The 11785-nt window shown below is 38.0% G+C and overlaps 1 protein-coding gene across 3 annotated transcripts in view; it reads right to left on the bottom strand.

Moving 5' to 3' along the window:
- Positions 1-7488: 7488 nt before the first annotated feature.
- The window catches only part of PSMA8 (proteasome 20S subunit alpha 8), a 123212-nt gene continuing 118915 nt past the window's right edge, over positions 7489-11785 (bottom strand). For 2 of the 3 annotated variants that reach the window (XM_077900316.1, XM_077900315.1), the window contains 3 exons: positions 11414-11533; positions 11239-11301; positions 7489-8102 (listed from right to left, as the gene is read on the bottom strand). In XM_077900316.1, the coding sequence (XP_077756442.1) occupies positions 8010-8102; positions 11239-11301; positions 11414-11533 (276 nt within the window). In that variant the 3' untranslated portion in view covers positions 7489-8009. Of the gene's footprint in view, positions 8103-11048; positions 11079-11238; positions 11302-11413; positions 11534-11785 lie in introns of those variants that run through there. The other variant, XM_077900317.1, reaches the window with a different exon arrangement.

Here is an 11785-nt window from a genome sequence, read left to right as displayed (position 1 = left end):
TCAGCCTTTCAGATTTTGTACAAATTTCTCTTGTGGCCAACTAAAACTCAGAACCATAAAAAAAAAGAGAATTCTGGGAAATAGTTCCAGGTCAGCTGAGTTGACACCATACAAATCCAGTACAACTACCACGGGAAGGTGTAGAAAAGGAGAGATTCTCACTCATTGTTAGGAGAAAGAGATGACAAAAGTTTATTCATTGCAGCATCTGCAGTATCAACACTATGAACAGTTTAACACTATGAATGTATTCATCAATAGAAGACTGGTTGGTTAATAATTTATTGTTATATCTATACATTGGAAAGAATGATCGTCACATGAGAAAATCCTCAAATATAAAGTGAAAAAAGCAATATGTAGAATATACAGCATGGTACTTTTAATATATTAAAAGATATATTTTTTTCTATATGTAAAATACGTCAGTAGGAGTATATTGAAAACATCATTGGAAACATACTGATGATATGGTTGCCTGCAAGAAGAACTTAGTTCCTGGGGGACAAAAATGAGATGGAATATTTGATGATACAATTAAAAAAGTTATATACTATGTGAATGTATTATTTATTAAGAGTAAAAATATTTTAAAAATCCTTTCAAAGAAATTACACGCATTTCTTTTTTAAAAAAATATTTTATTTATTTGAGAAAGAGAGAGAGAGCATGAGCAGGGGGAAGGGCAGAGGGAGAGGGAGAAGCAAGCTCCCTGCTGAGCAGAGAGCCTGATACAGGCCTTAATCCCAATCCCGGGAATCTGGGAATCATGACCTGAGCTGAATACAGATGCTCAACCGACTGAGCCACCCAGAAGCCCCCACGTGCATTTATTTCTTCATGTTGTTTCCGGTATATGCCTTTTGAAATTAAGATCTTAAAAAATTCTAGTCACCTGTTTTCTCTATGATCTATAAAACACAATGTACCTTTATAATTCTTTATTAAAAACAGTGAGAAACTTTGTAATTTTTAATCAGATTAGGCATTTTTATAACCCTTCAGTAACCACTGAAAATGTATGTGGAGTTATGATAAAATAATCACTGGTACCAGTTCTTATGCCTTGTTCTCCTGGCTCCCAACAGACTCATTCACTATCCTGAATTTTGCAACAACCATTCCCTTGCTGTTCTTCAGTTTTAGGCAAACATTGTATCTTTTATTTGTTTTCAAAGATCTTACTTATTTATTCATGAGAGAGAGAGAGAGAGAGAGAGAGAGGCAGAGACATAGGCAGAGGGAGAAGCAGGCTCCCCAGAGGGAGCCCGATATGGGACTCAATCCCCGAACCTAGGATCACACCCTGAGTGGAAGGTAGGCACTCAGCCACTGAGCCACTCAGGCATCCCAAACATTGTATCTTTTAAATACATATTTAGGGACACTGGGTGGCTCAGCGGTTAAGCATCTGCCTTTGGCTCAGGGCGTGATCCTGGGGTCGGGATCGAGTCCCACATCGGGCTCCCTGCATGAAGCCTGCTTCTCCCTCTGCGTATGTCTCTGCCTTTCTCTCTCTCTGTGTCTCTCATGAATAAATAAAACCTTTTTTAAAAAAACTATATTTAGCTTTGTAGGTCTTGAGGCTTTCTAGAAACATTACATTGTACTTTCTCACAAATGGCTTTAGTTTTTGCTCAATATGATGTTTTAAGATATATTCATATTGACCCATGTAGCTGTAGTGACTTCTTTTCCCTTCCTATATGGTATGCTACTATATGAATATATCGTAATTTATTCATTCATTCTGTTGATGAACATTAGGTTACTTCATATATGTATGTATATGTATGTTGTTATCACAAACTACATGATTATTTTTATGCACATATGCTAGAGTTTCTGTAGGTTGTATGCCTTGGAGTGGCATTGCTTGGCTAAAGGGGGCACTTGCCTCTTTGACATTACTAGATCTCATTAACTTGCTGCCCGGAGCAGCTGGCCTGGTCTAGAGTCCTAATAGCAGTAGGTAGGAGTTCTTGTGGCTCCAGATGCTCATCAACATTTTATACATATTTTTTTACATAGTCCTTTTTAATTTTTGCAGCCTAATAGCTGCAAAATAATATGTCAGCATAGTTTTGTTTTGTTTTTAATTTTTAGGGGCACCTGGGTGGCTCCGTTGGGTAAGTGTCTGCCTTCGGCTCAGATCATGATCCCAGGGTCCTGGGATTGAGCTTCACGTCAGGCTCCCTGCTCATCAGGGAGTCTGTTTCTCCCTTTTCTCCTTGCTTGTGTTCTCTCTTAATATCTCTCTCTCAAATAAATAAAATCTTTAAAAAACAATTATTTTTAGAGAGAGTGAGAGCATGCACATGTGCATGAAAGGGGGATCATGACCTGAGGTGAAGTCAAGAATCAGAGGCTTAACCAGCTGAGCCACCCAGGCAGGCATCCCTCACCGTATTTGTAGGGCTCATTTCCTGGATTAGTCTAGTAGAACATCACTTCGTAAGTTCTCCATGAAGAGAAAATCGTTCCACTTTCCTCTTCTGCAAACTGCCTGCTCACATGTTCCACTCATTTTTCTGATGCATTGCATTTTCATTCCTGTGAACCAGCAATTCTTTATAAATTCCAGACACCTAGCTTTCACCAGTTATTTGTATTACAAATGTCTTCTCTCATTTTTTTTAAAGATTTTATTTATTTATTATGAGAGAGAGAGGCAGAGACACAGGCAGAGGGAGAAGCAGACTCCACGCAGGGAGCCCAACATGGGACCTGAGCCCAGGACTCCAAGATCCCACCCCAGGCCAAAGGCACTAAACCGCTGAGCCACCGGGGCTGCCCTCTTTTCTCATTTTTGGCCTATCTTTTCACCTTCTTTATCTTTTGGTTTGGAGAGGTTTTCCATTTTCAGGTAGCTGAATTATCAATCTTTTCCTTAAGTGTTAGCACTTTTGTATTTTGTTTAGAAATTCTATCCTTATACCACCAAGGTCTTAAAGATACTTTCCTGTGTTGTCTTCTAAAAGTTTTATGTTTTATGTTTAGGTCTTTAATTCCTCTAGAATTGATTTTATTAGAATGAAGTAGATCCAGTTTTCTTTTCAAATGGGTAACCAGTTGTCCTGTTGCCATTTATTGAAGAATTCATACCTTACCCACTGATATGCAATACTAACTGCTATAAACCAAGTACCCCAGTATGGGTAGATGTGTTCCTAGGTGCTCTGTTGCCTGATTCTTAGTCTGCTTTTATTCCATATACCAATACGAACAGGGCAGCACCAGCATCTATCAAAATGCCTTCTCTGATTTTCAGATCCCTTTCTGATTTTGGCCTCTAGGGATTTCCCTTGTGAGCTCAGCTATGCATTTAAAAGGATGTTTCATCCAGCATTAGATTTCATCATGTATTTCTATGTCCGTAGTTGAGAGATTTCTCAGACTATCTAGTTAACCACAACCCAGTGATGTAAAATGAAGTTGCTTAGCTGATTCCTAAAACCAAATGCTTGTGATTATCTCACCTTAAGGATATGAGGCAAAAAAGAAAAAACAAAAAACACAAGGTGCTTGTGTATCAAGGAACTATCTCTCAATAAAAGAAATAAAGATGACATTTTTAAATAGCAAACATGTTGGAGTACGTTTTGGCTAAAGCTTCACATTAAACAAAAAATTGCATTAGGAAGATCAGCAAAACCTGGTCAAAATTATACTTAGGTATCCAAAGTAAAATAAAGCAAATGAGCCAAAAATAATCAGACCCTCATGCCTGTTACAGGAAGAATAAAGCCAATGAGATAGATATACAAGTTCTGTCATGAAACAGCTTTGGGGGGCGGGGGGATATGGGAAAATGTGTCCATTCTGATGGACAGCTGTGGTAGCAAAGCACTATAAGCATCAGCACTATGGACATCAATTATATGCGTCTCATGATAGTTATTAAGAGAATTAAATGAGGGCAGCGGGGGGGATCCCTGAGTGGCTCAGTGGTTTAGCGCCTGCCTTTGGCCCAGGGCATGATCCTGGAGTCCCGTGTCGGGCTCCCGGCATGGAGCCTGCTTCTCCCTCTGCCTGTGTCTCTGCCTCTCTCTCTCTCTCTCTCTCTCTCTGTGTCTATCATGAATAAATAAATAAATCTTTAAAAAACAAATAAATGAGGGCAGCCCCAGTGGCCCAGCAATTTAGCGCTGCCTTTGGCCCGGGGTGTGATCCTGGAGACCTGGGATCAAGTCCCACGTCAGGCTCCCTGCATGGAGCCTGCTTCTCCCTCTGCCTGTGTCTCTGCCTCTCTCTCTCTCTCTCTCTCTCTCTCCTCTCTGTGTGTGTGTCTGTCATGAATGAATAAATAAAATCTTTAAAAAAAAGAGACTTAAATGAGTTAATGTTTGTAAAGAACTCAAAAGTGTCTGGTATGTAGTATTATGTGAGTACTTCTTAAATAAAAATGGGTAGAATTACAACCATACCATTTGGATGGTGTGTTCCTATTACCCCCAGTTGGGAAGCATGGAATCCACAGAGCTGAGCAATGGTTCAGAGAAGAGTCATTAATATTTTATCTATTTATAGCCAAATCCATCCAGAGGTATAGAATGTCCTCAGACCGGAGGTAGATATTGGGAGATAGGGAGATATAACCACTTTTTTGCAGTTAGTACACAAAATAGGTCTCATTTTTTTTTTTAAAGATCTGGTATTGTGTGCTACATTTACTAGGCAAGATCTAAACAAATTAGCCTATAACCAACAGCAACATGCTTCATATCAAGTTCACAGATTATAAGGGAAACGCACTTTTCATTATTCATATAACTTGTCAGAATGGCCTCAACAATTTGGCATATGGTACAAGGACCATATCTTGTTCATTTCTGGTACCTGGCACAAAGGGAATGTTCAATCAGGCATGAGTGGTTGGGGAATGGAACTTCAAATTACTGTATCTTCTAAAGGTTTCCTAGGGCTATAATAGCATATTCCTTTCTTCCTGAAGCCCTTCCATTCTTATTTCACCAGGCTTGGAATCCTTTTAGGGGCCCTGCCTACAATACATTGATTATGAGATGTCTCTCCTTCACTATAATGTTCAACGGAAGCCAAAGAAATAGTAAATTGGCTTCTACACGATGTAAGAGAGATGATTTTTCTCTCCATTCCCAATTTCTGATATTTGCAAAAAAGTCTGCAAATTAACACAGCTCAATGAGCATGTTCTAAGTCTTAGCCATAGACAAGCTATGGAAACAGAGATGGGGGTATCCCTGGGTGGCTCAGCAGTTTAGCGCCTGCCTTTGGCCTGGGGCATGATCCTGGAGTCCTGGGATCAAGTCCCGCATCAGGCTCCTTGTGGAGCCTGCTTCTCCCTATGCCTGTGTCTCTGCCTCTCTCTTTCTCTTTCTCTCTCTCTCTCATGAATAAATAGATAAAATCTTAAAAAAAAAAAAAAAAGAAGCTTACAGTCTGGTGGGAAAGACACACATTAAAAAAAAAGAAGAAACAGAGATGAAAGAGAGGTAAATCCCAGCCCTGCCTCCTGAAGAACTTCTAGTTGAGTAATGAAAACAGAAACCCAGAACTTCAGAACATTCATCCCCCTTAAAAAAAAAAAAAAAAAAGAACATTCATCCCCCTTGTAATTATAATTATTTGTTTAATACTCACCTTTTCACTACACAGTAATGAGGACAAATCAGTCTCTTTACCACTATATCCCTAGCAGTGTCTGCCACTTAAAACACCCAGTATTTGTCAAATATTTATTGTCAAATATTGTATCAAGACTATCAAGGATTCACAATGGGCTCACTGAAGTATTAGCAGAGTATTTTAGACACCCTGCCTTTATATTGTATGTGGGGTATGCTGTGTGTTGAAAGAGAAACCTTCAGTAGGAGCTGATCATTGATTATCAAAGTTGTGGGGTTCTTTTTCCAAAGTGATAAAATTTTGGTTAGCAAGCCTTCTGCGTAGGAAGCACCTTTGCTACTGGAAAGTTAAAAGGGGCCAGGAAATGATAGGGGACGGTATTTGTTTTTGATTCTAAGTTTTATTTTATTTTTTTTTAATTCTATATAATTAATTAATTTGAGAGAGCAAGCGAGAGACCACATGAGCAGGGGGAGGGGAAAAGGCAAAGGGAGAGAGAGAAGCAGACTCCCTGCAGAGCAGGAAGCCTGATGAAGGCTCACCCAGGACCCTGAGATCAGGACCTGAGCCCAAGGCAGCTGCCTAACCAACTGAGCCACCTAGGCACCCCTGATTTTAAGTTTTAAAGAGGAAGGGTATAGTATGACTCAAAGTCAAGAACCATAGTATACCAAAACAAAACAAGAGGAAGGGTATAGGGAGCCACAAAATTTCATGGTTCTAATGAAACTAGAAATGCAGTCAGGGCATAAGTCAGAATGGAATACAGACTGTACCTCCTGCCCCAGAGAATGCCCTGCAGTCTTTCTGTCTGAGGAAGTGAAATGTACCAGCAGCAGGCCACAGGAATTTGGTACAAGATGAATACCAGCAGGGTGGCCTTGTTAAGGTGTTTGTGTCTCTTAAAATTCTGACTCTGCTCTTTACTTTCCCCTTGCTTCAGAGCACTACAACCACCAATGGCTTAGATCTTCTTGAGAGCTGTTTATCCAAACTGATTTTTTTCTTTACTAAATACCTTGAGCTTTTCATGCCCCTGTAAAAACTCAACCTCTCTCTTCCTTGTTTTCAAAAAGAACATTAAAAAAAGAGAAAAAAGACAGAGCTCTCAAATAGTAAGATATACAGGCTTTTGTTTTTATGCCTACTATCTTTTGTCTTCAAAAATATAACCTCATTACAGGCATTAAGCATATTTTTGTGGACCCTCAATGTGGACAGGGATCACTTTTTATATTTATTTTATTACTCCCAATAAGCCTAGCTCAGTGCCAAGCACATAGTAAGCACTCAGACAGCCATGGAACAGGTAACAAACCTAACACACTGTACACTCTTTAAGATAAGGAAGGGCAGCCCAGGTGGCTCAGCGGTTTAGCACTGCCTTCAGCCCAGGGCCTGATCCTGCAGACCCGGAATCGTGTCCCGCATCAGACTCCTGGTGGGGAGCCTGCTTCTCCCTCTGCCTGTGTCTCTGTCTCTCTCTGTGTCTCTCATGAATAAATAAATCTTTAAAAAAAAGATAAAATAAAAATTGAAATTAAGAATTACATGTGTTCATTTCTCTCGTTTTCCAATATATAGAGTACCCTATTTGGATGCCCTTAAAAGCTCTTAACTACACTTTATTTTTTTATTTTTCAAAGATTTTGTTTATTCATGAAAGACACAGAGAGAGGCAGAGACATAGGCGGAAGAAGAAGCAGGCTCCCTACAGGGAGCCTAATGCAGGACTGGATCCCAGGACCCCTGGATCATGACCTGAGCCAAAGGCAGATGCTCAACCACTGAGCTACCCAGGTGCCCCACCACACTTTAACTACCTATTTAGATTAGGTCTTTAAATTTGTTCAATGAAAAAATAACATACTGCAACTTACGAAATGACAAAAATAGTATGTTTCAAAAAGAAGGCTCTGACAAAATTTTGGTAATTCAATACAAGGGTATTTTTATCATTTATCTAGAAGTACAACTCAGTATTCAGTTTATTTTGCAATAGCTATCTCTTTACCTGATACTCAATACCCAAACATCAACAAATTAATTTTTATTAAAAATCTTTTTAACAAATTATTAATTTTTTAAAATTAAGGTTTTTTTCTTAAATTTGTACAGATGAAGAAAAGTAACACACTGGACAAGTTATTAAGTATAGTCTCAGGCTTACATGGAATTGTGACTGCCTTCAACAATTAATAAAATTTGTTTTCAAAGATCTTCATACTAAGATATGTTTGTCTATGTAGCCTACTGAAGACAGCCAGAAATGTGGCATTCTCAAGACAGCACATAACTACTAAATGTAATGCCACAAACCAACTTACTTTCTTTAAAACTTCACTAAGTAATTCCAAGGAGTACAATTAAACATTTTAGGTTCCTAATGTTCATCCTAAAAATTAGGTGGTCTTTTTGGACTTTTTCTTCTCTGCTTCTTCCTTTTCCTTTTCTATTTCTGTTACTTGTAATTCAATTTCTTTGGCACTAAACATCTGAAAAGAAAATATTTTAAAAAGCAAATTTCAATTATATCAGTAATTTCTAAATAGTTCCAATATGGAGGAACCAATTATATCTTATACATTTATATTTTCTATTTAAATTTTAATTTTATATCTTCAAAAATATGAATATATATATAAGCAAAATACTTATAACAAATATGTACAAAATCTGAATTCTGATATTTCCACGATCATTGTGCTAAGAAAGCAGGGCAAAGTGTTATATTGCATTACATATCCTATATATGCATATAACTCTGAAACATTTTAATGCAGGCTTATTCTATTTATGAGTAAGTAACTCATTATTTAACTCCCCCTCTCTACCCAATTATGTGATTCTGATAGGGTTTTGCCTATTTTATCAGCCATTAGAATAGCTACAGAGGTAGTAAAAAGATGATTTACACTGCTTTGTTTACAACTCCTTAAATATAAAGCAAAAATATTTATTTTATATAAATCAATTTTATTATATTTAAAATTAAAGATGGGAGCAACTTGCTCAAGGGTATACTATTAAACATCAATTTGCTGGAACTTAGGTCTAACTCTAAATTTAAACCCAAGTCTATCCAATTCCAAAGCATATACCCTATTTGCCACACAGCGTATCCTGAAATAGCATGTGGGTGGGCGGTCTAACTTTGCTGCCAGTGCACATACCATCCTACCACACATTAGTAAGAAATATATGCATGACTGGGTGTGTATATTCATGTGGGTATATATTATATGTGTATATGATGGAGCTGGAAAGGTGACCCTGGCCTTGGTGGTTTTGTGTCTTTGTGGTGTTGGCATATCTATCCTGAGACCCTTAACAGCAGGGGTGACAACACAGCCCAGTTCTCTCCACATGCTGTGCTCAGCACCACAATTATTTTTGTGGGGCCATGCAGGGGCAGAACCTACACTCCACTCCCCATTTTTCTAACTCCCCATATCCCCATCTACTAATTGACTAGTCAAAAGTGAGAATGTGGTGTTAAAACAATGTAACAACTCAAAAAACAAAAACCCTACTGCTCCATCCAACACTGATTTTAATATTATTTCCTCTTGAAATATTTCCTTCAAAACAAAGGTATATGTAAAATAATACTTTTTATTTTTTATTTATTTTTTTTAAGATTTTATTTATTTATTCATGAGAGACACAGAGAGAGAGAAAGGCAGAGACACAGGCAGAGGGAGAAGCAGGCTCCATGCAGGGAGTCCAATGTGGGACTCGATTCCGGGTCTCCAGGATCACACCCTGGGCTGAAGGCAGCACTAAACCGCTGAGCCACCCAGGCTACCCAAAATAATACTTTTTAAATAATATTTTATTTATTTATTTGCTAGAGAGAGGCGGAGAGAGCATAAGCAGGAGGGAAGAGCAAGGGGAGAGGGAGGAGCAGGCTCCCCGCTGAGCAGGGAGCCCTATGTGGGACTCAATCTTAGGACCCTGAGCTGAAGGCAGACGCTTAACCGACTGAGCCACCCAGATACCCCTAAAATAATATTTTTAGTATACTTTTCATATAGTTTCCCATGCTTTAAGTGCTTTTTACAAGCTCAGAGATTTGGCAAAATATACCATGTACAGTTCTACCTAAGGAACAACAGTGAACCACGTTTCAAATGATCTTTAGCCAATGAGTCCTCTATCACAGTACTCTGGACAATTTACTTTGTGATTCAGCAGTTTTAACCCATAATGCTACCAAAAAGTATACAAAAAATAATGCTAGTCTTGCTACAAAGAAATACAGAAAGGTTATTACACTAGGTATTAAAATTTAAGTCTTACAGAGGCTCAAGGCACTTTTAAGTGAAAAGAAGAGAACATAGATAAAAACTAGTAGCCAATCAAGGGATGGAGGCTTTTTGACATAATGAAGGATAATACTATGTAAGAAGCCTGGAGGCCCAACAATTATACAAATGATAGCTGAATGACACTGGCTGGAAGCATATCTTCATTTCAGAATATCTAAAAAGATAAGGATGGTAACGGCTCTCTACAGGAATACATTGTTTTAATTGTGCTTTGCGGATACTGGGGCGGAAGTATCTCTGGGTTTTTTTTTTTTTTTTTAAGTAAGTTTTATGCCCAACATAGGGCTTGAGCTCACTATCCTGAGATCAAGAGTTGCATGCTTTAGGGAATCCCTGGGTGGCTCAGCGGTTTAGTGCTTTGGCCTTAGCCTTCGGCCCAGGGCGTGATCCTGGAAACCTGGTATCAAGTCCCACATCGGGCTCCCTGCATGGAGCCTGCTTGTCCCTCTGCCTGTGCTTCTGCCTCTCTCTCTCTCTCTCATGAATAAATAAAATCTTAAAAAAAAAAAAAGAGTTGCATGCTCTACCAACCTGCGTTTTCTACAAATTGAAAATCTGTGGCAACCCTACATCAAGCAAGCTTATTTTGCACCCTTTTTCCAACAGCATTTGCTCACTTTGTATCTGTGTCACATTTTGGTAATTCTTGCAATATTTCAAATTTTTTCATTACTATTATATCTGTTGTGGTGATCTGTGATTGGTAATTATGACTCACTGACAGCTCAAATGCTAGCTAGCATTTTTTAGCATTGTATTTTTAAATTAAGATATGTATTTGTTTTTAGACTAATGCACACTTAAGAGACTACAGCATTGTGTAAATATAGCTTTTATATGCATTGGGAAACCAAAAAATTCATTTGACTTGCTTTATTGCAGTATCGGCTTAATAACAGTAGTTGGAACTGAATCCTCAGTATCTCTAAGGTAGGCTTGTATGTGGGGCTGGGAATACATCTCCAAAGACGATATATTATACCAATCCCATATATGACTACTCAGTAGGGGTTCTTACTTACAAGAATATATTCTAAATGGGGTAAGCCTAAATATAGATTTCAGCTCCTCTAAGTCTTCACAAAGGACCAAGGATAGGTAACTGCTTGCACAAGCACATACAAATTAGTGGATGTTAGCCTACAGAAACAAAACAGATGTCATCATAGTGTCAGTGGATGTTAATGGGCGTTTCAGGCTTTTAATGAAGATTCACAGGTGTCAACATTTTGACAAGATTCAACTGTTATCCAATTATTTTATGCTACAGATTTTTTTTTCTCTTTGGTTAATGACTTACTTTCAAAGGCTGGTTTCTTCTTATTATAGCAAGTTCAATGTTTTTTCCACCAGACTGGACAACCTAATGTAGAACAAGCACAATATTAAAATTACTTCACATTTTATTTTTAGTAAGGAAATAGATAAGAAAAAAAACACTTGTTTTTCTGAGTATGTTTTATTAGATCACTTACTTCTAGCAAAGCTCTTATTGCTAATTTGATAGCCTCATTGTCGTTTGCTATAGCATCTTCTGTGTAATTTTTTTCTAGAAATTCTCGGACTGTTTTAGCACTTCGGCCTATTGCATTTGCCTTGAAAAATACAAGGTAATTATTAATATCATTGCAATACAAATGAATTTATGGTCACTCAGTGAATTTCAGAGTTTACTGAGATATTTCTTACCAAATGAAAATTATAGTTTTTGAAAACTTAGGAAACATTTCAGCAGCTCATTTTGTTTCTATGTGAAGAACATAGTCATGATTGCATGACTCATCTTCAAACATACCAATACCTTTTCCTGGTTAATGCCTTCTACTACTTTAATGGCTCTCAAGTCC

Source organism: Canis aureus, chromosome 6 (assembly GCF_053574225.1).
Source record: "Canis aureus isolate CA01 chromosome 6, VMU_Caureus_v.1.0, whole genome shotgun sequence".
Taxonomy (NCBI): Eukaryota; Metazoa; Chordata; class Mammalia; order Carnivora; family Canidae; genus Canis; species Canis aureus.
Note: the sequence above shows the minus strand (reverse complement) of the source record. Positions and strands in the feature narration are given on the sequence as shown.